Source organism: Glossina fuscipes, unplaced genomic scaffold (genome assembly GCF_014805625.2).
Source record: "Glossina fuscipes isolate IAEA_lab_2018 unplaced genomic scaffold, Yale_Gfus_2 27, whole genome shotgun sequence".
NCBI classification, from domain to species: domain Eukaryota; kingdom Metazoa; phylum Arthropoda; class Insecta; order Diptera; family Glossinidae; genus Glossina; species Glossina fuscipes.
Genome location: NW_023998422.1, coordinates 7,346,828 through 7,373,224, shown reverse-complemented (window position 1 = coordinate 7,373,224; position 26,397 = coordinate 7,346,828). Strand labels below are relative to the sequence as shown.

The 26,397-nt window shown below is 33.9% G+C and overlaps 1 protein-coding gene across 1 annotated transcript; it reads right to left on the bottom strand.

Annotated features, from left to right (window-relative positions):
* Positions 1-689: 689 nt before the first annotated feature.
* On the bottom strand, positions 690-26,397 carry LOC119636097 (calmodulin). The gene is made up of 5 exons (XM_038031230.1): positions 26,300-26,397; positions 25,537-25,757; positions 10,181-10,355; positions 5,877-6,119; positions 690-865 (listed from the first exon to the last, which is right to left on the bottom strand). Exons 2-5 carry the CDS (start codon positions 25,537-25,539, stop codon positions 837-839), a joined length of 450 nt encoding a protein of 149 aa, XP_037887158.1. The 5' UTR covers positions 25,540-25,757; positions 26,300-26,397; the 3' UTR covers positions 690-836.

Below are 26,397 nucleotides of genomic sequence, written 5' to 3'. Positions count from 1 at the left end.
ACCTATATATATATATATATATACATATATATATATATACATATATATACATATGTACGTATATAAATATATATATATAAATATATATATATATATATATGTCAATTGTGTTGTTGCTGTTTTTTTAATCAAACTTTACTTCATTTAAACGCGCCTGCTGCTCAAAACAAACTTCTCTTTAGCGTTTCTCAACGTTCAAGTGCATATTTCAGGAACCTCTGGGAAAGATTCTCATCTAAAAAACAAAATAGTTCTCGCTCGTTTCTTTCTTTTTTCTCTGTATCCTTATAAATGTTGTCGGCTCTAACAGTTTAAAATTTATTTTATCATTTTCTGCTCTTTTCATATCTTTCTCCTTTTTTTTTTCTTTTTTCTCTTCTTCTCTTTTTTTATTTATATTAATAATGTGTATAATATTTTAAATGTTTTGGTTTTTTTTTTTATATTAAATTTAAAAGTTCAAGTTATTTGTATATTGTTGTTGTTGTTGTTGTTGTTGTTGTAGTTATTTCTTTGTGTTATGAATTCTTTCATTTTAATTTTTTAATAATATATTTATATATAATTTGTTTTTATGCTGTTCTTGAAAGATTTATTTATTTATTTTTAATTTTTATTCACGGATTTCTCTCAATGTTTTTATATGTTTTTATATGCATGTCTACACATATTGGTTTTATATATATATATTTTTTATTTTTTTTTTTATTTTTTAATTTTTGTTGTTGTTTTTATCCATAGCAACAGCAACGCGCGATGTTAGGGCGCACAGCTACAGTCTTCTTCAACATCTTAAAAACATAGAAAAGCTTAATAAAAAGAATTAATTTAGCCGCTCACTTCGATGTCATCATAGTCACAAACTCTGCAAAAAACAATTAAAAACAAAAATTATATCAGCATTAAAAAAAATATATATATTTAAGAATATATATTACAACAATCTAAAGTAAGAATCATCCCTACTGCGTCTGCACCTCCTGCACCATCACCAACCCAAGTAAATTTTCAACGAATTGAAAATTTGTCAAACTCGAAGATCACCTCTATATATATATATAGTTCGCAAGAAAATAATACTTTAAAGCACTCGGCCTCCGCTCTCCCTTACCTGAGACGAATATATTGTCAAGGCTTTCAAATAGTTAAACTTTCTTACGAAAGCTTCTAAAATTGGCTCCATTTGTAAGAGTAAACTTTCTGCAATAAAGTTTTTCTTTCGAATTTTCAAGCGATTCCAGACTGTCTTACCCGAAGTCGTTTGAATTGAAGTTTTAATTAAAAAAAATTTCTCGTGAAATCTCCTACTGTCTTAACTTTAGCAAAATTTACAGGGGCACACACAACACAAACTCTTTTCTGTTACCAGCCATATCGGCTTTCCGAGATGGCGCTGGATTACGAGAAACATCAATTTGCCATCAATATTTGCCTTAAATTAGACCCAAATTTTAATATTTAACCACACGAATCGTATAACAAGCAAGGTAAGGGTAAAGCAATTTAAACACTCTGCACTACTACATCAATTCGACTAACGCAAATTTTGATGTATCTTCCTAACAATATACCAAGAATTGATTCCTTATATGCATCAAGAACAAAAAAATCTTATCTATGTGAGCAGAATAATCGGCCCACGTCATTCAAATTTCTCAACAATATCAATATAGTATGCGGAACGACTATTACTCTACGAACTTTATTACGAAATTTCGAAAACTGCAATTTTTCTCATATAAATTGTTCAGGATAAGGGGCTGCAAAAATGGTCCAATTCATTTTGAATGGGATTCTCCGTCCCTGCAGAAAATGTCTGTGGATTGAATACAAAAAAATCTGGATAGACGGACTGACACTATCATCTATACCAAAAGTGATGTCGGCGGGCATAAAAGGCATGGTAATGATGCACATCTTTAACGTCTTGAGAACTAAATCGCTTTTGCTTAGAACGCGACCATTCATTGCAATTTTGCAATTAATGAACATCTATTCTGAACATCCATTGTGATATAAGTGGGTTTGATTTAAACGCTCAACATGAACGTAAACCCGAATGGATAAAGGCTGATATAGCTGAGCTGGCCAAAAATGCTCAGTAAAAGAAGAATCCATCGCGACATCATGCTTCAACATTTACACCCTTTCCCCGCTTTTTTCGTTTTTCGCAATCCAATATGAAGAGTGAGAGTGCGGAATGCGTAGGGATGGATGACCGATCCTCCTTGTTACATCTGGCAATGCAATGTTGGCTAAACTATCATATTATAGAATAAATATTCGTGGACTCGTCGTGAAAGAAAGAAGTGGATATAACTTTATCTAAACAACACTCCTCTAAAGTGGGTTAACGGCAACTGCCTCAGTGCTTGAAAGAAAGAAAAATTTGCTGAAAATAATCGAAAATTGCTAAAGAAGAATGGGTGTAAAAGCAAGCTTCGCACTGGATGAAAGTACCATGGCTTCTCGTGGTTTCCTTTCTTTCAAACACTTTGCCAAAGAAAAAATGGAATGGTTTTCCTTTCCATCGTTTTCATCGTTTCAATACAGTTTTCAAAATGAATTTTATCGAGAATGAATATGAATATGATTTTCTTCTTGCCTTAGGTCAACAACATTGTGCATCGTGCGTTTTAAGGCAAAAAAAAAAAAAAACAATACAAGAACAATAATTAGATAACGAGTTTCCGAAAGAACAAGAACAAGAAAAAATAAATAAATAAATAAAAAAATAAATGAATAAATAAATAATGAGCTATATCTGAATTAACGCATAACTCGACTGAATATCAACACAAATTAATGTTAATCAACAATAACAGGAAAAAACCGGATTTTTAAATGAAGAAAGGGGCGACAGGCAAGAAAAAGATAAACACAACTGCAACAATTTAGTCATAAAAATGTGCTGCCAGTGAACCTTTATAAATAAATTAAACATCACGAGACAATGACAACAAAAGCAACAAACAAACAAACAAACAAACAAACACATAAACATAAATATTTACATCCATACACACTATACATAAATAAAAACGGGATAGCCGGCACTATTTTGACTACATATATGCGAAAACGCTTGCTTGCTTGCTTGCTTTTATTGGTCATTGTAGATAATTTTAGAAAAACAAAAAATATTTAAGAAAAGAAATTGTCTTTGGTGTGCTCATCTGATCATTGGAAACTGGTCAAAATTGTGACGCAGCAACAACTGTAAAGGTTTTGTTGTTCAGCTCAGTTGTTTTAAGGCAGATGTTTGTTTGCCGCATTCGTAAGCAGACACCACGACAACAACAACAACAACAACAACAACAACGACAACAATGCATTCATCAATAAAGATTTTATTTATTTTACCATCTCCTGGTACATCATTACGTTCGCGATCGTCTTGCGTGTATTTGTCTGTGAAAAACATGATTCTATTTTCTTTAATAGTTGTATGTGTTGCCCTCAATCTTAGCAGGTGTTTGTTGGCAACATTTATATCTAAAAATAACTGCAAACTTTACCCACCACCCAATAAAATTGCTGTTAAACATGCCACAACAATGAGGAACAAAATTATTTGAAAAAAAAGAAAAAAAAAAAAAACATTTTTTACACCAAATGAAATAAATTTTAAATCTATCTATGATTTTGTTTTTGCGCTAATACAGAAAAATTGGCCGACGAAAAATTCGCACACAATTAAAAATGAATTATAATAAAAATATTAACTGAAGAAAAGAATTAAAAAAAAAAAAAAAAAAAAAGAAAACCATTATAAACTCGCATAATTGTAAATCAATATCTTGGCAGCAGCAGGCCTTTGGCAATCAACAAGAACAATAACATGCTTACGTGCTAAAATAAGATCAAAAGCAAATACAGTCCGCCAGTTATAAGGTGTTCCAAAATATGCGTACATAAGTTTACTCTGTATGTGCTTCGTTTGCTTTGATTGGAAACTGTCTGTTCCCAGCCAAAATTTTTATTTTCGAAAATCGCTTTGAAATTTCAAATATTTTGTAACAAAGCAGCGGTTGCTTACATATATTACTTTCAAGGTTAAGCTACATCAAAACAAAGAACAGTTTCGCAAAAAAGTGTTGATGTCAGGGATCTAATGGGCGGCCGAAAGTTTTGCTCTGTTACTTCCATATGCTGCTGATGCTTGCAAAAGCGTCCTGGAGGGGACATGCCCTTCATATTAAAACAAACATTGGACATATTTCTGGGGCGATGCAAACAGATAGGTTTTCAGTTTAAGAAGAAAAGTCCGCCAGGATTCACACATAAAAAATAGTCTTTAATATCGAATTTTGAAAACAAATCCATGCCAAGTGCTCGAAAGTGTGGAAGGAACTTTCATTGCTGACGAGTAATTTCCAATATAATGGCAAAAGACTAATTAAACGTCATACAAGTTGATGTCGACCGTTGTCGAACGGAGCTCTTTGAAGCAGAAACATCCAAGTAGGTTTTCCCCTACATCACTACTAGACAAGTAAACGCACTTGCTAATCCGAAAATTCCCGTCAAACTTCTTCCCATCCAATGGAGTACCATAAACACTCTAAACCACCCTACAGTTATTCATATATCGACTTTGTAAAATATTGCTTCATAAGGAAAATGGTCAAAAAAGCGTTACGACCCGTATCATGTTCAATAGCATTCGTCCTTGGTGCGAAGCGCGTCAGTGTACTAAGTGAGTTCAAAGTATATTAAAAATTGCAGCCTGAACACAAGAAACGCTTTCATCTTCACAAACTTAATATGCTCTTTTTCCCACAAGCGGTGTAGGGTATAAATAGCCGATGTACTTCTCCTAGCAACTCTGAAGAAATTTCAAGCATTACAAGGGCACCATGGAAACTTGATCTTTTGCACTGCCGCTAAATGCAGAAAAGTTGGGTTTGACGCTGACATGATACTGAAAACTGGTTTTTTGTTCCCAAAATGATGCTCCATTTTCCATGCAAACTATACAGCTTAGTTTGGCATAAGATCTTGGAATCGTGTAAACGTCAAAAGGTATTCAAATCTAGAATTGAATTCAACTAAACTAAAGAGACTTAGGCAAAAATGCATATGAACGCTAAGCAGATGAAGCTATTAGGCCAATTCCAACCACTTGACAAGGACGTCGACATTCATCGTCCTCTTGAAACAGACTTAAGCAAAAATGCATGTGAATATTAAGTTGATGAAGCTACCAGCCCAATTCCAACCATTTGAGTATGCGACGTCGACGCTCGCATACTCATTCCTGATTACAGTTTGTTTCGTTCAAATAATTTTAGTTCTTCTGGATAATGAGATGTGTGTGGCCCGAATTGTTTTCATTGCCTTGACCAACAGATTGTTCTTTCTCCTCAAGGCGAAGCTGCTCTCACCTACTGGTAGATTCTTTAGAGTAAAATGAAGGACAAAAAGAGAAAATTCACTTGGACGATGTAGCGATGATAGCGATGATAGATATTGCGGTAAGACTATCATTCTATTGTTGTTTTGCCTTAAAAACAATAATTGCGGCAGTAGTAGTTAGTATATTAATACCGCCTAATATCTCGCACCTCTTGTTTAAACATTTATGGAAATGTAAATTACTTGCTACATATATTTACTGTTTAATTTCTTTTGTATTAGGAAAACAATAGATGCCAATTAATTTCTAGATGATGTAAACGAGAAAAAATAAACGCGAATTTTAAAATATAAAAACACAAAAAAAAAAAAAGCAACAACACATTCGCCTGAGATCACATATATTTAGTTGTATCTAAAATTGACTTGAAAGGTGATGTGTGTGCACCTTATTACCGAGGAATTTAAGATTTCTTACCCATTACTATGTCCCTTACATATAGATTTACAAATTTTACCTTCATAATTGACCTGACCATCACCATCGATATCAGCTTCTCGGATCATTTCATCGACCTCTTCATCTGTTAACTTTTCACCCAAATTTGTCATAACATGACGCAATTCAGCCGCTGAAATGAAGCCATTGCCGTCCTTATCGAATACTCTGAATGCCTCTCGGATCTCTTCTTCACTATCGGTATCCTTCATTTTACGGGCCATCATTGTTAAGAATTCGGGGAAATCAATTGTGCCGTTGCCTAAATAAATATGTAAAAATTTCATTAATTAGTCCATATTTTTAATTACACATGGCTTATACATATTCACATATATATATATATAGCAAAAACAACATTTCGAAATCACATTTATTAAGTGACTTTGAAAGTTTTAATTATCTAAACGAATTCGTTGGAAAAACAAACATCGAAAACCAAATCATTTCGTTACTCGCGAACCCCTGACACGCAATCAGCATTGTAGGTGTGTTTTGTGTTTCATGTTTCATTTAGAAATAATGAAAAACGTAAAAAAAATATACAGAGATTTACATTGTACGATAGAAATTTCATTTAATAGTTTTTTATTGTTTTTCTATACCACCAATGTAGTCATCATCATCATCATCATCACACACTACTACTTACTATACAGAATTAAATCGTGACTAATTCTCAAAAACATGCACAGATAGAATATAAAACAATCGAATTTATTAATTGCTTGGGCCATTAGAAAGAAAAAGCGGCCGCAAAGAGAGAGCGTGGTCGATAGAGAGAGGTAAGAGGTAAAAGCATAAGCGCATGATACGATCAACAAAAACTGCAACGGTTTTTATTTTTGCTACTGCTAGAGTTGCCACCGTCAAGCAAATATTGAGGAAGTATATTTATGCATGTTTACACTGCCTTTAGTAACTAGGTAACTAGTCACTAGACCTACAATTGTGGAAATAGGATCCAAAGAGATTGAGAGAGAGAAGTAAAAGAGTAAGCAGATGATGTAATCTACAAACAAAAACTGAAAACTTGCACTATAAATTATACCGGCTTTTATTTTTACTACTACTTGAGTTGCCACCTCAGAGAAAATATCGAGGAAGTATCGCTTTGTTTGGTAATTGTCATAAAACGACCTTTGGTAACTATTTCTAGTATTAAACCTTCACCTTATAAAAGCATTGAGAGTGCAAAAGGATTTTAGCAATAACATCAATCAAATCATTTCGCTTGAGAGAACAGGCGTCTAGTCTGCGCGTTCCATCCAAATGACTGAGCTTGATTAATTTCGACTTATACACAAGTACGTGATTTTTGCTTATGCACAAGCATAGCATGAGGAGGATGAGTAATGAGAAATGAAATAAAATTCATCATCTAAGAGAGACGAGAGTGTAAAAGGCAACTTCTGCTTTGGTGGCTGGCTTCCACAATTTACTTAGATAATATGAACCGTATGTGCAGCGTTTTCTATCGGCTTTTTGCTTCCATTTTTATTATACGCTCCCTACGCGTGCTTGGGCTTCCTTTTTTCATAAACAAAGAAGCAAAAGAGCTATCAATTTCACCAAGATTCCGGCCGTTGTTTAACAATCATATTCATCGCTCGTCATAGATAAGGGAACAGTGTGATTGTATCAAGTTTGGCGCTTTGGAACAGGTAAACATACTGAAGTTTTACATTAACGTCTGTAGAATGTCTGCATATAACGTAAGGGTTCTGTGTAAGTAGACTTCGTTTGTCGATATTGCTGCGAAACCCTTACACTTTTCTCTTATCCTAAATATTGCGGCTTCCTGTTACATGCGTAAAAACAGAATTTAAAGGATCATTAGGATCTTTCCATTATTAATAATCGAATCTCACTAAAGGTTAAAAATGAAGATATATCAGTTTAAGCCTTTTCTCAAGAACCCTATTGCATATAACATGTGAAATACGCAGATTTTAATGTTACATGAATTTTGATCAGCCATAATTTGGACCACCAAACCTCTGGTTTTCAATGTTTGTATTAGAAAACTTAAAGGGTTAGGTCCGAGCAATGATGTGAAAAGCCGTGCAAAGTAGAAGCGCGAGCTCGATAGATATCTATAAAGAGGTAGAAAAATTGTCCACTAAAACGTCTTGGGAAGTTTCATTGCCGATGCTGTGTACATTTTCATGCGCAGTACACGTTCGACGCGCTTCCGGTTTTGTGTAATCAAATTTCGTTTATATTTCTAAAGCAACAATATTTGAAATAAAATTTCATTGGTTTTCACCTTATTTATCTTTCGATAATAAGAATAAAATAGCAACAAATAAACTGACTTGTAAAAAGGTAAACAAACAAGAAAAATATATTTTAAAAAGAAAAAAAAAACGAGAACATTGACTGACAGACTACACCTCAATATAAGCGAGTGAGTGACTCTTACAATCCATATCTGATTGATTGATTGATTGGTTGGTTGGTTGGTTGGTAGCCGTGTGTTCAACGTGTTATACTTGTATAGACATTCAACTTAATAGTTAAGCGTTTCGTTAATACCCAGCAAAATTGACAGATGTTCAAAATTAAAAATTGTCTGCGAGGAACATCAACATATGTCGATGATATTGCGTTTTTGCAATGCGGTTGAAACTTGGAAGACATGTTAAGTTTGCAAAGGGATTCCATAAGATATGTTTCTAATTAAGCTTAAAAGAAAGCTTTTTTATTCATTTGTTTCTTCTTTTGATGACCTTCTGCAAAGTTTCTCAACAACCTTGCTTGATACGGTTCCCTCATGGTATTCTTTCGAATAGGATGAGGGGAAGCATTCCGCCAATTCACATACCGCATTCCAAAAGTTTTGTAGGCGTCGCTTTGCTTATGTTTTTGCAAAATATTACCGCCATAGATCTTTTTCAGTCTACGAAGCATATATAATACGAGAAGAATAATAGCTTCAAAGGGAATATACTCCACAAATGGTCCTGGAAATTGTTGATTAATCAGTTAAATGTGTCGATAACTGTGGGGATTGTGCATTTCAATTATTTCGCAAAAATTCGGCAAAGACGAGTATACTCGTCATACATGGGGGTATGTGTATGACACACATCCCAGGATACATTATTATGTTTAAGTACATACATATTCGTAATGATAAAATTTGATGAACGAATGGGACAGATGGACGGATCGTTACGTCATAATAACACAAAAATGTTGTACATTCGTCATACACATTAACTGCTTCAACTATAAGATCCTTTACGTAAGAAAATGTGTTGTTCTTAGAGAGATTCTCTATAAATTTACTACCATCGGAATATTGATATTCTAGAAAGAAACAATCAACCCTTTCCACACTTGAACTGTAATCAAGCATACAAACGCTTTTTGAATACATCGATTAGTGTTGTTAAGCATTAAAAAGCAAACAAGAAATCTAAGTTATTTTCTTATTAAGATTTTTCTCTCAACAATTCAAGACGATACGGCCGTGAATATATATTCATCTGTAACTTTGTACGTACTTTGCATTACTTTGCTCAAATGCGTTCAAGGCAAAGGAAACCTATTTCATTATTTTCTTTGCATATATGTATAGTCTATCGATGGATAGGCGAGTACATGTATCCACCCAACATTACGGGCAAAGTGGTATTGGAAATGCAGAAGTACGGACATAACCGCAAGAAAAGATTTTAGCACTCGGAGCAGAACAAAATTTATATATTTAACGTGAAATTCGTTTTTTTTTTTTTTTTCGCAAAAACAGATGAACCGAAAAGTTGCTTATTATTTTCTATTTAAATAATATATGGAAAGCCCTCTGAGATACATTTATTTTCAAAGCGATAAAGTTTTCAAGGATTAAAAGAACACAAAGTAAACTCCTAAGCCAGCTCCACCCAAAAGTTTAGAGCAATGAGCGAGAACAAAAAGAAATGGCCCAGAAAAAAAACTAAAACTCCACCTTCTATTATAAAAATTTAGCAAATATGCATCATTCAATTCAACAGCCAACCCCCGGACACCTGTCCTACTACTATACCTTGGCGTTATTGTTACGTTATACAAATAAAAGTTCTTGTGCAAATAATGTTTTTCCTTTGCTTTGTGTGTAAAGTAAGTGACTGCGCAGGTACCAAAATTTAAATGGGCTTAAATGTAATAGAAAAGGATAAGCAGGTTAAGGATATGTGTGAAGTGAATTTTTTTCTAGAAATGATTTTCTTTTTTCCATTTTTTTTTTTGTTTACAATAAATTGCTGCCGCGTACCTTAAGTAATTTTTTGTCTACACAAATGCTTTACGTTTTTCGTTTTGCCATTTTTCACTTACCATCAGCATCGACTTCATTGATCATATCTTGTAATTCGGCTTCTGTGGGATTTTGTCCGAGTGATCGCATAACTGTACCCAATTCCTTTGTTGTAATGGTGCCGTCACCATCTTTATCGAAGAGCGAGAAGGCTTCCTTGAATTCAGCGATTTGTTCTTCTGTCAGTTGATCGGCCTGTAAAATATTAAAAAAAAAAAAAAGAAAAAAGACAACGCGATTATTTTATAATCCTAACTAAGAAAAATAAAACAAAAGAGGGAGGGAATGAGTATAATCGTCATACACACCATAAGTATCATATGTATTGCAAAAAATATATCACGAAAATTCCTTTAGACAAATATCTAAGGTAAACGTCGAAAGTACAAAATAGAATGAAAGAGAAAGTAATCTTAACAAATAATTAGCGTTTTTTTTTTTGATGAATCACGATTAATAATCAAATAGATTATCTCGTACAGCGTTAGCTGTGTTCTTCAAATTTTTTTCCTTTTTTTTTTTTTTGGAGAAAATCGTCTTTTTCCGATTACTAAAATGGATTTTTTCTCTTATTATTTTTTTTATTATTTGATTGATTGACTTGTCAGTAGAGTTGGTAGATTTGATAACTAACTCATAGAAATATTTTAAGCAAAAGGTTTTAATTCAATTTTTAAGACGAAAAAGTACAAATTCTATCAAAGTTCTTCTCTCTCAAGTTAATTTATAGTAGAATTTTAGGCTGAACTATGAATAGCTTGAATATACTGATTGACTATATGATGAAAGAGCGCTACTTTATTACCATAGTAAGGTCTTGAGGAATGTTCACCTCATTCTTCATTTCAAGCAGTTTGTGTACACACGTTACCGAAAACAGTGTTCGGCAAAATTTGCCACCGCTTTGACGTTAGTGTAAAATAAATAGAACAACTTGTAAATATTATTATAAACGGCTCTTGATAAAGGACATGACAAGCTGATATATAAAACTCGCCAGAAGGCAAACATAGCCGGGGTCGTGCAATATATTCATCCATTCATTCATCCATTTTACATCCAACTTTCTGGTAAAAATGAAAAAATTATCTTAGCTTTGCTATCAAAGACAAATTGAGGCCAATATTTTCGTTATGAAGCTGCTCCATTCTATCTTTGTTACTCAAATTCAGTGACTCTGAGAATGTGCCCGTCTTGTCGCAAAGCTAGTCTTTATTCTCAGAATTAGACATTTTTTCAGTTAACGTAGAGGTAGGTAATCCACATAATCGTTCTAGCTACAGATAGCCCAGACTGGACATACGAAAAAAGAGTAGTCTCTTCCCCCAGGCGTGTTCCCATATATTTCAGAAAGAAATAAAAGCAATTTACTTCTTCCACGCTTAAGCTAACACTTATTTATTGTTACGTATTTTAGGTGTTTGCAAAAATTTTGATCAGCGACTTCTTCGGGTAAAAATGATTAAGAAAATGGAAATACCGTTGTACATAACGGTTGAATTCGATGGTTTTGACCTCTCCCTTTACATAAAATAACAGTTTTCCATTTTATGTTAGTGATTTATTCAGCTTACGCCGACGTTAATCAAGGAACTCTTAAAATTCTTCTTCTTCCAAATTCATTACTTTTGTTCCTTATTTGAAGGAAACTGTTGACGAAGCCCACCAAACATGTTCAGAGGCTTATGGTGTCCCGGCTCCTGTCGGTTTTGGTTTCAACGGTTTAAAAGCGACGACACGAATCGACTGAAAATGCCGTTTTTTGGTCGCTTGTTGCAAGCGTTGCCTGGATTCCGAAACGGGAAGTTCTGCCACTCCCAGTGTACTCACTAGACATGAAGCCTCCTTATTACCTCTCGTTCAGATTGGTACAGTATGGTTGGTATGGCACGCGGATCCACAAATTTGAAGAAGCACGGAAATGGGTCGGTGGGTGGATTGCTGCCAAATCAATATAAACTCATTCGACATGATTTCGCCCTGTTGCCAAAAGTATTGTAAAATGTTATACGAAACTAGGGAAACTAATTTGATTTATATATATGTTTTATCAATTTTCCGCTGACAAATGACTTTTTCAAGTGAAAAAGTGATCAAAATTTTTGCAAAGACCTAACATACAAATTATAATCGTATATAGGAAGAGTTTTAATATTTACTTAGAATAAATAACAGTTAACGGATAAGGTGACAAATTAGTTGCTTTTGATGTTAACTTAAAAATGATCCAATAGTATCGCTAATGATTGAAAATTAAAACATCCCGAGAGATTTTATTTATTTTCTATTGAAAATATGAGCAACGAATTACACGAATCGAATGAGTCATGAATTCGCATATAAATGACTTTAAATGACTCTATAATTACTTCCATGTTCAGATATGAATTCTATGGCATGCACACACACACACACACACACACACACACAAACAGATCGTACATGTATTATGAACACAAATATCTATCTATTAATAAAATGAATTGTTATGTTAGTATTTGCAGAATAAGTTATTCATGCGCCAAATTGCATTGGAACGGTCTTGTTTGATATGCTTTGCAGGTTGTTGTTGCTATGATCATTTTGAATTTTTGCCGGTTATCTATATACACAAAAAGTCTATACCTTTTTTTTTTTGTCTATTTTTTGCCACGTTTTTTAATACTTAAAATTCGAAAAAATCATAAATTTATGCAAAATTGAAGTGAAGTGAGTCTTGGTTGTATGCAACTTAAGGACAGTCTATAGGTAGAGTACAAAGATCGACCCTAAATTAAATAGAATTTAAACTACGACTCATATGATCACGAACAGTACGAACACTACAGTACAGAGTGTTATTGGGCACTCACTCGCATTGAACTTACATGAAACATCATGTAAGGGTAGATTTTTCTTTTAAATCGCCCTCGTGTTGCCAGCTGAAAAGCAAATTTACTCCATAACTCTAACTTCGTAAAACACACCTTCGAAAACCTTAATAGAATAACAAGTAAATCCATACCTGAGGCTTATATAATTTCTCTTAAGCAAACTTCCAGAGAATTGATTTCGAAATGCAAGATAAAAGGAATAATTCGATTTTCTTCACTTTTATAAGAACATATAAGTATGTAGCCTACTTTTTTCCCTATTCTAGGGTTAGCGCTTATTCTAAAGCTGCTCTGATAGTTGCATGTCTTTCTCATAGAATGATTTCCCTTCCAAGCTCAGCACCGATTCTAGGTCCCCATGTTGTCTGTCTCTGTCTATCTCTCTCTTTATAGAACTGACCTTCTGTTTCAGGGAAGCAATTCACGAATCCATTTATGGAACAGCAATCGACTATCATTTAGGGGATTCGATGAGATGTTAACACAAGAGTACGTTAACTTTACGCGAATAAATCGAACACTCCGAGCCATTTGAGATAATCCGAACTTTTATTCTACCGTTGGATTCAGAATCATTATCTGATTTGATTTATTATTACTATTATAATTAATTTAGTCACAAAAATAAATTCTAAGACTAAAGTCTTAAAGCATTAAGGTTTTACTAAGGCTGTCAGTTTTATCGAAAAGTCTACCGCTCTTGACATATGAACCCATGACCATTGAATTGTTAGTCGAGATCCTTTAGCTAGTCGGTCATTCATTCGGGTTTGGTTTTAAGCGTGTCTGTCCCTCGTATTTTCTTGTGCCCCTGTTCTTATTCCACCGATTGATTCAGAATCACGTTTTGATTTGATTTAAGCTTGTCTGTCCGCCCGTCCGCCGTGTTTTCTTGTTCACTTATGGTCACCGATTGATTCAGAATTACATTTTGATTTGATTTAAGCGTGTCCGTCCGTCTGGCCGATGTGTTTTCTTGTGCTCAACCTACGGGTCGCAATTTTTGAGACATGTTCATGAAATGTGCTACACTGAGGCGCTTTGATGCAAGGAAGAACGCTTTTAAAAAAAGGTTCGAAACGAAGCACTTCTTCGAGCATCACCTATATCAAGTCTTATTTTAATAAGCCGTTACACGAATGAGAGTAGAGTAGTGTAAAGCATTGAATGATGGCTCATGGCCACTTCTCTGGTATCCGTGTTTTATTCATTGTTGCGAATCGGTGGCAATATTCAACTGAAGTACTCTAAAATAGTTTCAAACTGAATCACCGACATGATGCTATTTTTGGTTGACTGTGTCTGTTAACAGCAAACGCGGCATTCATTCTGCGTGAAACTTTTTCATATGCAAATATTAATTTAAAATATTCTTCGCACGTTTTCCTTTTATTTCTTTAGTTCAGTTCTATCTACACTGGGGGTTATCGAGAAAATAAAAAGATGCAAACAAACAATTTGCGACAATTTCCTGAAGTTGATTTCTCAAGAACTCATACAGAACAACGAACGCTATACACCGTCGAATTTTTTTTCTTTAGGGGAAATATGATCACTTCGCTTGTCTTCTTCGAGTTTTAACAGTGCCTTAAAAAGAAGGTGCAAAGTTCAAACGAATCTTGAAATTCTTTATAGTGCATTGTGTTTTCAAAAGCTTCTAGAAGTGGTACAGCAACGAGGAGGTTAATATTGTTATGAAATTCGCTTTTATGAGATACAGTCCGTATCACTAGATCGTGGATATTTTGATCAAGAGAAATGCAAAATTCAAAGTTCTTTTATTTTACTACTTTTACTTTGTCTTTCACAACAGTAGGAATATTTATTTACAATTTATTTTGGCCGTACTCTCAACTTCTACGTTCTTGCCAAACTAACTCTACTTTTCACGAATATTCTATTTATATACAATTTTACAAGCATCTTACTATACCTAAATTTCCGTCAAAACCCTTTTCTAATTTTTGCATGTATTAATTCTCAAGAGAGTTTTTAATTAATAGGCCAAAGGGAAGGCCATCCGTCAATTCCTTTTTGTATAATTAACTCTCCCTTGAGAAAATTTATATTCCAACAACTTTATGAACAAAGTCCATCATACACCCGCAGGCATACGTGGCTTTGTGAGGCGAGCCTCCTGACCCCCGTGGCTCCCAGTTTGTTTTGCAAAGCTTTTGGCATACTTTGGGAGGTTGTTAAAAACAACCGTACTGGCTTCGGATTCACAATACATCCTGGCAGCCAACACCCCTTTGCCTATTTACTTTTGAACATATGTCACGGATGCCTGCGGGTAATGGCGGTAATTGAATAACGGCGCCATGGAAGCCTTATGGCGGAAGCGAGCGCAATTTTTCCCTTTTTGAACGAATATCGTTGAACAATTTGTGAGTCCTGACTGCTTGGGTGCGGCCCTTCGGGGAGTAATCGTGGTGGTTGTGGTTGGCAGTTCCTAGCCAAAGTGGAACAGTCGAGTGCAGCTAGGCCTCACCACTGACCAGAGTGGGGTTTATTGTTCCATACGCAATAAACCGTTCTGGACTCTGGTGCTGTTTAGGCCCCTACTCTGTGGGGATTGTCTAACTCAACGTGGGGTTAAGCCTTTCAGGCAGGAACCCAGGTTAAACCCTTGCTACAAATATACCTAAATTTATGGTTTTATATCTAATCCCAGCCTGGTTTTCCTCTAATCGTTTTCATCGGCCTGCACCTGCATGACACGCCTGCGAATGTGCACTTAGCTTTTACCTGTCTGCTTTTCCGCTAGTCGTTTTCATCGGCATGCAGCTGCATGAGGCGCCTGCGAATGCTCATTTGGTTTTTCCTTCTTTAGGGAATTTATTATTACGAAAATTACTTAGCCGACATTAACTGAATTTGGGATTTTCGTAACAATACTATGGATCCTTTAAAGAAAGGCATACTCCATTTTTTCACCGACGTTTCGTAGAAGTGGTACAGCAACGAGGAGATTAATATTATGGATCCTTTAAAGAAAGCCACACTCCATTTTTTCACGGACGTTTCGTAATAGCGAGGTCTATTCTATCATATACGGTATGTAAAGAGTGATGGACTGAGTGTTTCTAATCTGAAACATTTTCTCTTCTATTCCTTTTAACATGATCAACTATTTGAGCTTTAAATTTTTCACTGCAAGCACCATCGTAAAGATATTTCCGTTTTAAAACTACACTCTTCCTGCCAAGGGTGGATGGAAAGCCATGCAGTCTCCCTTTGAAATTCTTTCAACTCAGTTCACAATTAGGCCAAAGTAGTAAAGTAAAGTTGAAAACCGTTTGCTGCTACCGTCGCCCACAAATGTCGATAAGAAAGCAAGAAAAATGATAAGTAAGAGGCAAATTTGATGACTTGTTCCTATTCCTGTCAATTCCGAGTGACTTCATTCAAATGCTTTTCATTATTACAATCTGTATTGTGTTGTTCGCGGTCATTGGGAAACCATTTCTTAATTAATCTATCCGCTTTGTCTGATACCGAGCAAAATCTGTTGATTGAAAAAATGTAGAAAAATCCTTCGTTGCCCTCTTCATCTTCAACTTCGTCTAGATTGCAAATAGAATGGTAAAATTAATATGCGTTCAAATGCGGTAAAATGTGTATTACGTACGCATAACAATTACTTTAGCTTTGGTTCCACAGTTTGACTTCTGGCTATTATCTTTGCATACATTTAGATCTATATATACATATATACAGCAGATGCCTGAAGACATGATTTCAATGATATTTTTATTTGTTATTTAACAGAAGAAAAACGAAAAAAAAAAAAACAAAACTCATTAATATACAAGCCGGGCAGGAACAACAGAGGAAAAAGGGCAACTTTTTCTGTTCGGTTTTAAAACCAGCACTTGCTGACGTCAATTCTCTACTTGTTCGCTTATAAAACAAACAAGAGCAAAAATAAACTAAAACAATTTACAATAAACAAACACAAAGTTAAAGATGCAATTTAATATAAAAAAAAAAATAAATAAAAAAAAATTTTTTTTTTTTTTTCTCAAGACCAAAATGAACTTGAATAACAATTCAATGGCGTTTCTGTTAACTAACTTAACTGTGGAACGCATTTTGGTATAGGATTTCGTAAATATTCCAGTATATGTAGTAAAATATGATCAGATGCTAATAAGCTCCAGTGACCCAGGTTTTGTAAGCACTAGAAGTAAGTGCTTAAGCCGCCGCACGTTAGAGAATAAATCTACCACTAAATTATTTATTGAATGGAAGATCGTCATAACTAAAGAGCGAGTTTAATCAAAATGCCGTAAATGTGAAAATGTACAGGAACCCAAGGTTGAGCTCATTTTCGGAAGTGACTTAATTCAAGAAAAAACAATTACAAAATACTTTAATTCGCGAGGGATCTTTGGCAATCACATTTTTAGTCACATAACCTACGTTTACCAATATTTTTATTTTATTGATAACGGGACGGCCACTATAACTGCTTCTACTAACCTTCAGATAAATATCTAGCATGAGTGGTAAGTAGTAAGTTTTTTCTAAAATTTGCAGGTGGTTGTGGGCGTATCATTCACTTTCAAATCTAATTTATGGCTGGAAAGAAGATCGGTCTACGTCCATCTTCAATTTTTTTCAACATTTCAACAATGAAAAGTAGGATTGAGGAACAGATGGATTGAGCTAGTTGAATTCATCGCCTTACCTTGGTCGAATACATACACTTATTATGTCATATGAGTGTTACACAAGTCAAGTATACTTCAATCGGGAGATTAAAAACAAAAATGAAGCCTGACACTGATTATAGGGGATCAGAGAAGCGCTAGAATCTGATTATTCCCATAATTACGACTTAATTTGATTTAAACAACAACAAGAGTTGTATTTAACTTCGGTCAATATTCGCTTGAGTGCCCGAGTAGGCAAAAGATCCCGATTAATCGATTCAATAATCGTGGGTTCAAATCTCAAACGCGATAGAGTTTTCAATAAAACCACTTCGAAAGCTAGTGCCTGAAGACTTCAGTCTAAGGAACTGTTTCTTTGGCTAATTTACTACTAGAAACTAATAATACTTTCGGACAATCACATTAAGTGAATGAAAAGCAAGGAATGCGAGCGCGTCGGAAGAGAAGCCTCAACTACTGCGATAAATAAATAAATCTACTATAAGCGGCAAGGACTTTCGACCTTGGGCCCAATAAGATCACATATGTGAAGTTGCGGTTTTGTATATCAGTAGCAGAGTACAACCCACATGCAGACCGTCTTGCACTTTGTCAAGAAAATTTGTGCTTCGGGGATAGGTTCCCTACCATTGGGGTGCACACAATTGCTGGAGAAAGTCGCAATACTTTCATATACATTAAACGTGAGCCTTAAAGTGAAAATGATAAACTAGTTACTCAAAAGTTGTGAATATTTCTTTATAAAAAAAAAAAATGCTACGGAATGAGGCAAACAGAAGAAATCTCCTCATGTTTCCGGGTAAGAATGAATTTGGGAAGACAGCTTATATTATTCATCATGAATTTTTTTTCCATGCAAACATCAGGGATGTATCAATTACATCCCATAGATCCGAACCTATCAGAGATACAAACCTAAACTATCAAAACTCAATCCATTTACTCACATACTAATCGGATTTTCCAAACTTGTTTCACGTACTCTTACACAGATCCGGTGAAAGAACGAGCACAATTGAGCGAGCTTACAACGTCTACCGAACTAAAAGCTCAACAAAAATTGATTATAAGCAGAAATGTGATATAAAGCCATTAAACATGGCCAGTGACTATCGGCTAACTGATAGGCTTGTAATCTCTACGCTCTCTCTACGCTATCTCAGAGGGTGTACGTAAAAGCGTTTGCCTGTAGTCAACATTTCAACGGTTATAGAAGAGATAATCAATCACTTTGATTTATGGTTTACCTTCCAGCAATCGTGGACTAGCTGCTTACCTCCTTCATGGCGACATCTTTAACCAACTGCTTTATACGGGTTTATCGTATCGATTACATAAGAAGACAGTTTTTCAATTCGTTGATTATGTTTGTACAGTAAAGACAATAATAAGGAAAACTTGAGCAAAAGTGTTTTGTTAATATTCAATAAATAGCTCGATATCAGTTTGCACTTTAGAAGGTTTATAATCAATTTATAAAATGAAATCTTATCGCATTGGAAAGTCAAATGAAAAAACAAAAATAAAAATTTATACATTGCTTTACTTTGCTATTTTATATCAAAACATTGTGTTCACGTTAAGGTGAATACTCGATTCCGGACACTTCTTGCACAAGTCATGTTCCACGTTTCAATTAATTTTATTTGCTAATCAGGAGGGAAAGGGTGTTGTTTAGAGGGAAAACCATATCACTTATCCGGATTTCTTGAAAAAGCAAACAAAAGAGGTAACCGACCCTAAACGACGACAATGCTTCGTTTGTCCTTTCCTTTGTTGCAATCGAAAAGAGAGTAACATGTTCTGAAATATAATGCAAAAAGGATTTTAATCCTTCTCCTATTCATTGTGGATCAATATCTCTATCTCTCTCTCTCTCTCTCTCTCTCTCTCTCTCTCTCGCTTTGAGTACAGCACACATTGTATCCCTGTGGTCAGCTTTCATTATGCGAAATATAACAAGAACTGCTTCGAGCGACCCAATCCATTAACGTTCCAGTTATCAGGAATATTGCAATATCCGGCATTTGTCCAAACAGACACACACGTAACATAGTGCTGCAGAAATGCAGCAATTGCTATATATATGCAGTATACTATGAATGAAGGAGGGCAACATAAGAGATGAATTACGTGCAGTTACACACTGTTTGGCAATAACGGGCGTTAGCTAAAAGTAAAAAAAAAAAAAAGAAAAAAAAAAAAAAGAAAAACATTTGTGTACACAAAGTGTTTCCTTTAATCGATTCGAGCAAAATTCTCTGCCGATTCATAATAAATTTTTTAATGGCTTTTGATATATGTAAACGGAGCAAACATTATTACATTTTTATATGCAATTACAGCGATCTTAAGCAGTCATAACCTTTCGGTGAAAGGTTGTAAATTTTATTTGTTAAGCTTTTGTTGCACAAAAATTATTTGTTTACACAAAATTTCACTAGAATTTTTTTGTATTGAAATTTATTGAAATTTACGATTTCTTTGTTTCTTCAATTTATTTATTGATTTAGGTAAGTGCACGTTTTTCTAAAGCTTATGAGCCATTTAAACGACACTCGTTATAAAACAAGAGCAATAATCATTATTATTGTACGCAAGTATAGACTGAACCGACGAACGAAGGCAGGTGGAGAAGTGGTCTGTTACTCATTATGAATTATCGCAAATGTATACGGCTTTCACACAAACAGACATTCCAACAATTTTATTTGAATTTTTTTATATATATATTTTTTTTAATTGATTTTAATTATGGCTTAGACACCTTGAGAATTTCACAAAAGCATATATATACAACAAACATATTTTAATGAAATATTTAAAGATTCCGTCATTACATTGTTATGTTTGTTGCAAATCAAATCCAATCAGCTAGCATGTATTATAAAACACTTGTGTCGCGAGTGTTGAATCCAGGATACGATTGATTTAAAAATCAATTGATATTCTGAACTGATTCCATTCTATGGAAATATGCAAAAACTAGCTGTTGATGGCGTTTTTTTTTTTCCAATTTTCATTGAAACAAAAAAAAAGGAAATGTTGTACACTAATCCCCCATTTATGTGATGTCCCGAGTTTGACACATGCTTGAAAAGGACGTGCATTCTTCGTTCTAAGTAATGTGTGAGCATCAGATGATTGCAACTTCGACTATAATGAAAGATCTTCAGTTTCAAATTCTGCTTCGACTCAGTTTTGTTCAGCTCGTAATGCGAGACCAATTGACTTCAGGCGACTATCCAATCATCCGCAGTCTTTACAATAATCGGTTTTGCGACATCGTTATGTTCGCTTAACCAGTTAACTGTGACAAATATATCAGTCATGATCCGTCCATCCGTCCGTGTCGGGTCTGCTCATAAATAGTTATCATTATAATGTAATTTAGAAAATATTTTTATCATTTTGTTAAGTCGTTCCGTTAAAACCCAATTTTGTACTACACACGCTCCATGTTTGACGAGTGGGGAAAGATAAGAAGGGCTTTATGAAATTAGTGAAAGGAACTTTCGCTCGGAATATGGTTAGATGGTCAATAATCGTTAGAGCTGGTGCCCATTGTCCGATCGTAGATGCTTTCTTTTTAAAATTCCCTTTTATTACATAGACCAAGGCTTCCATATTTCTATAGGATTTGAAGCTTATTCTGACATAGAAGAAACTGAATTCATTGTAAGGGTATCTGAGATGTTCCATGCTCAATTTTGTGACTCCAAAACAGGGCACAAAACGGACTTATATCTTCATGACAAGATGACAATCAAATCTTTGGTCGCAGATTTTTAAAAAATTTTTGCCAAAACGTTTCAATTTCTTTACCTCATTTCCAAAGTAATTCTTGTTAATAGCTGTAAAATGTTCATTTATTGGTGCTATAATCAAACAGCATTACTTAGCCAACAAAAGCCTTAACTCAAGTCACTGCCTTCACTATTTTCTTTTTTACTTTTGCGAAACGTTCCACTTGGGTGTTGAACGAAAATTACTGTACTTCTTCGCCAGGTCACGCTTTGTCTATCATATATATTTATGGTCTTACTTATCTTACTTAAAGATTTGCGGCACATTTTGTTTATACTATTATTTTACCAGTGTAGGGGTAAGCAACTCAAAAAGAAAATTAATGCTGTAACATTCAGCTGATTCTGCCATTTCCATTATCCTTTGCAGGTAAGAGGTGCATGCAAGTCTCATTTAAATAAAATTTTATTTGGGTCGGCTTCCGTATAGTTTGTAGGCTCCTTATACGTAACTTCTTGGTTAAGGTCTTCTGTAGTAATCCATTTTCGATGCTTGTTACCTCTGCTAACTTGAATAACCATTCCATTATCAAGCGTTCAAAAGTAAAGCTGCCATTCTTGAATGGCTCGAGCACGAAGTTAACATCAATGCCTGCAAAGCCAAACAACTATAGAATATTTTTTTTTATTTTAACTGATTTTGCAAGCAAGAGATATATCCGCCTAACAAGTTCATCATATCATCGGGAATTTTGCGTTTAATACTTTTCTTAATATATATACACACGTATGCATAATCACTATGCACATAAAATACAAGTTTATACGATTTTATTTTGTTGAAGCAAGCTAAACACTTCTACTTCGCTTGATAAATTTGGAAGGCTTGGTTGTGCAGATGACGAAAGGAAAGGAAGGAAGTTGCCAACGACGATATATATTTTTGTTGCCAGCAGATTCCACTTGAAGAAAAAACTTCTTTCCTTCTTTGTTGTATGAAATATAAAGCGAAACTTAGGCAGCGAAGATAATCGAAAAGGAAGTACGCGCGAGTAAGCAATAAATTCTTATGCCAATAAATCTATTGTATGAAAATTATGAGACAAAATGAAAACTTTTTTATTTCATTTATTTTTGAAAATGCGAAGCAATATCCGAAGATCAAACATAACCTCAACAATGAAAGCTTGGTAATTACTTCATATTTAATACGAATCTTGATGGATAGGCGCACTTAGTTTAAGTGTCACACACACTAAAAGTAAGAAAATCACGTGTTTCCAACTGTGAAGCTGTGAATTGTCACAAGAAAAAATGAACAGAAAGACAGGCCGCAAGTTATCATCTTCTCTATACATCTGATAAATTAGTTACGTGCAAATTGATTGCAAAGACTGATATAACATTCCGACATATCTAACTAAGGTAGTGTTAATCCACTTGACAAAACTAGTTTGTATTGTTTAAACATGAATTAACACTTTCTGCACATGTATATGTTACTTGATAGCAAGGTATTGATAAAAGCAAAAAAATATTCACACACATTCATACATTATATATGCTTTAATTAATAGCGTAATTTTTTTTTAATTTGTTTCGTTTACTTATGTCTTATGGTTTCCATTACTCAAGCCTTTTTTTTCGTATTAGCTAAAGCACACGTCCGAGAAATAAGAGAAATAATTGAAATTATTTAATATTTATACATATACACCATACATGTCCATTCAATATTTCAGTGGCAATAATCCAGAGTCCAGTAGTAATCAAATCATGTGACTGACCTAATTGTTTATAAAAACATTTGTACATGTTCGTTCGGTGGCAAGCATTTCTATGCGCGGTATGCGACGGGGTGGCAAAAAAAAAAAAAAAAAAAAAGGAAATAAATGAAAAGAATGCCGCACTTTTCATTGCTTTAATCATATTATAAAATTCCCATACTTTCTTACCCAATCTAAGAGAAAATCAATATTATTTGAGAATGAATTATAAGGAGAAACAAGAAACTAAACAATTGCTGTACAAATTAAATTAAAACATCATCTAGAAGAAGAAGAAAGAAGAGATAAGACGGCAAGAACAAGATAAAAGTGGAGCCTGAGACTTCAACACATGGTTGGTTGTTGCTGCTGCTGCTGCTGCTGCAGTTTAACTGGTCTGCAAAAAATTAATTTTTAAGAGATATAATAAGAAAGAGAGAAGAGGAGGAGAGCAAAGAAAATATTGAAAGCAAACGTTAAAATAACCGCAATGCGGCAAATGAAACGGTTGGAAACGGTTGAAGCAAAAGCTAAACAACGATTACTCGTATGCTGAACGAATACGACGACTACATACGAAAGAAAAAATCAAATTAATGAAAACAAGGCAAGTCGGCAAATGCAGCAGCCAAGTGGTTGCCGAAAAAGAAGGAGAAATTATTGTGAAAGAAACATTTAACAGCAAATAAACAAGTTTAACAAGGAAGGCAAGAAACAGAGAGACAGAGAGAGAGAGAGAGAGAGAGAGAAATTTCATATTTGAAATAAATATGTAAAAAATGCGTCGCGCAGAGAAAACCGTTAAATGAAACTAAACATAGTTGGAATTTTACTTAAGCAATGCATGTATGAAAACCAGCCCAGGGTTGTATTTTTATCGTGTGGATAAGAATTTTAATGTATGTAAGCAACGATAGCATAGCAAAGTAAGGACAAGAGCTTCAACCTGAAGTGATTAGAAATTTTTTCTAAATTTTTTTTTTTTTTTTTTTTCTTGAAAAAATATGCCTTATATTGTGAGACGAACAGCGAGAGACCTTTATAAAAATGAATTTTGTTTGATGAAATGACGAAAGATTCGAACAAGAGAGAGTGCAGACAATAAACGAATTATATCTCTTTGAGATCAGCAAGAGACCAAGAGAGAGAAAGAGAGTATGTAAGTGCGAAATAGGGGAATTTATTACAATTTACTGCTCTCACGCAGGTATGCAAAGCAAATTAACAATGAAAAGAAATTTTTTTTTGGTTTGCACTTTACATTCCAATTGTTAAAAACTTTTTTTCTTACTAAAAAGGCATAAAGCGATGAGCATGAACGTTAAAAGAAAATAACCTCATTTTACTTTTTTTTTCGTTTTTTGTAAAAACTATGCAAACGATAACAAGATATGCATAAAAATTTAAAATAAAATTGTGCAGAGATATTTGGTTAATTTGTTAAAATCCACACCCTTGAAATAGTATAGAAATTGTTTTTGTATCCCCGGGAATTTCAAGTTGTGAGTAAGTGTGTATGATTAACACACGTCGAATTTTTTTTTTTTTTTACATTCAAACAGCAAAAGGCAGGCAGAAAGAAGAATGAAGAAAGACAAAGTGGTGAATAAAGTAAGTAGGAAAGAAGATATGCAATAAAAAAAAGTTGTCACCGCCAGTAAAATGTAAAAAAAAAGTAAAGAGAATACGCCCAAAAATTTGATATTTTGTCGAACCAAAAATACACATCACAGCGACGAAATCTTTGCAAGATTGAACTTGAAGGCGAAAAAAAAAAGATTCCCGAAATTCTTCAAAAGTTAATATTGTTTTCAATTCTTCTTTTGCAACTGTTTTAACCCTCTTTGCCGATTTTACAAAACGCAGCCCACCTGTTGTTCATTAAATGAAAAAGGGAAGCATCAACGTCATCAGTTTCAATTTCATGAGTTGGTCGGTCTTCAATGATGCACTTTTTTGTGCACCAATTTTCAAATTTATATAGTTTTGTCCTAATCTAACCTAGGGAGTACTCACGAGGAAAAAAAATTTTGACAATCCTTTCTAAATAGCTTTAGAGTTAGTATGCAAAGCTTCGTTGTATACTAATAATATTAAAATAACTTTAGAGAACGGAAGATGTGTGAGTGGAAATTTCATAGTACAATACAAAAAGCATAGGCAAATTTGAGAAGGATGCGTTTGAACAAAAAAACAAGTTCTACTAAACACGGTCTTTCTTACTTTTCTTATTTTTCTTTTCTTTTTTTTTTGCTTAACAAGTCGAGCCTTATTAAACAGGGTGTTTTTCATATATTTTCACTTTTACTTACCATTTTAGCTAATTTGTGAAGTTTTTTCCTCTACGTTGGGATGTGTATGTTTTGCTTTTAAAGCTTTTCTTGGGCTAAGCAGTTAAGAATCCTTTAACCCTGGAATTTAAGCTGAACTGTACTCGTTGCTGCGCTAAAATCTTTTTTCTAGGTTCGGTTTCTCCAACCCTCTATAGTTTTTCGTTTCTTTTAATTAGAATTGAATTTTTTCACTTTGCAAACTAAAATAAAATAAATGCCTTAATTTTTTTTAAACAAATTTTGTAAAAAGGAAAAATCGATATTTCCTTTTCTAAAGGGAATTATCGAGTTCTTATTTTTTAATTTAGTTTTTTTTTTTTTTTTTTGGTAAAAGTTCTACATCTGACAACAGCTGTGTTTTAATTAGAGGAATTACAACAAAAAAATGTTGAGATTTATAAATAATTTTATTGTGCATAAAGCAGAGTATATGAAGCAGAAAAATTCTATTACTACTACTATCGTTGAGTGAAAGAAATACATATATATATATATATATATATATATATATATACGTTTAACCACAAGGTATACAGAAATATTTTTATTTTATAATTTTTTGTTAAATACTCCTCCTTCTTACGCACAGACTGTTATACAGATATAATTTTTTTTCTTCTTTGCTTAAACAATAGAAAATTTAAAGTTCTTCTCTCTCTATATCCGCAAGAGTTTGTAATAAAATTAGTCTTTTTTTTTCTTTTAATTCAATATTATTATTTTTTCAAGATGTTATATTTACTTTTATTTATATTTTTTTTCAAATCAACACAAAGAATCCCTTGATTAATTTAAGTGTCCGATTCGTTCAAAGAGAAAATTGCGACTGAGCTATTCAAA

Excerpts from the sequence above, each read along its gene's own strand:
- LOC119636097 (XM_038031230.1), bottom strand. Across the intron at positions 6,120-10,180 it reads CAATGAAGTCGATGCTGATG|GCAACGGCACAATTGATTTC; the intron begins GTAAGTGAAAAA and ends ATATTTATTTAG. Across the intron at positions 866-5,876 it reads TGGTCAGGTCAATTATGAAG|AGTTTGTGACTATGATGACA; the intron begins GTAAAATTTGTA and ends TGTTTTTTGCAG.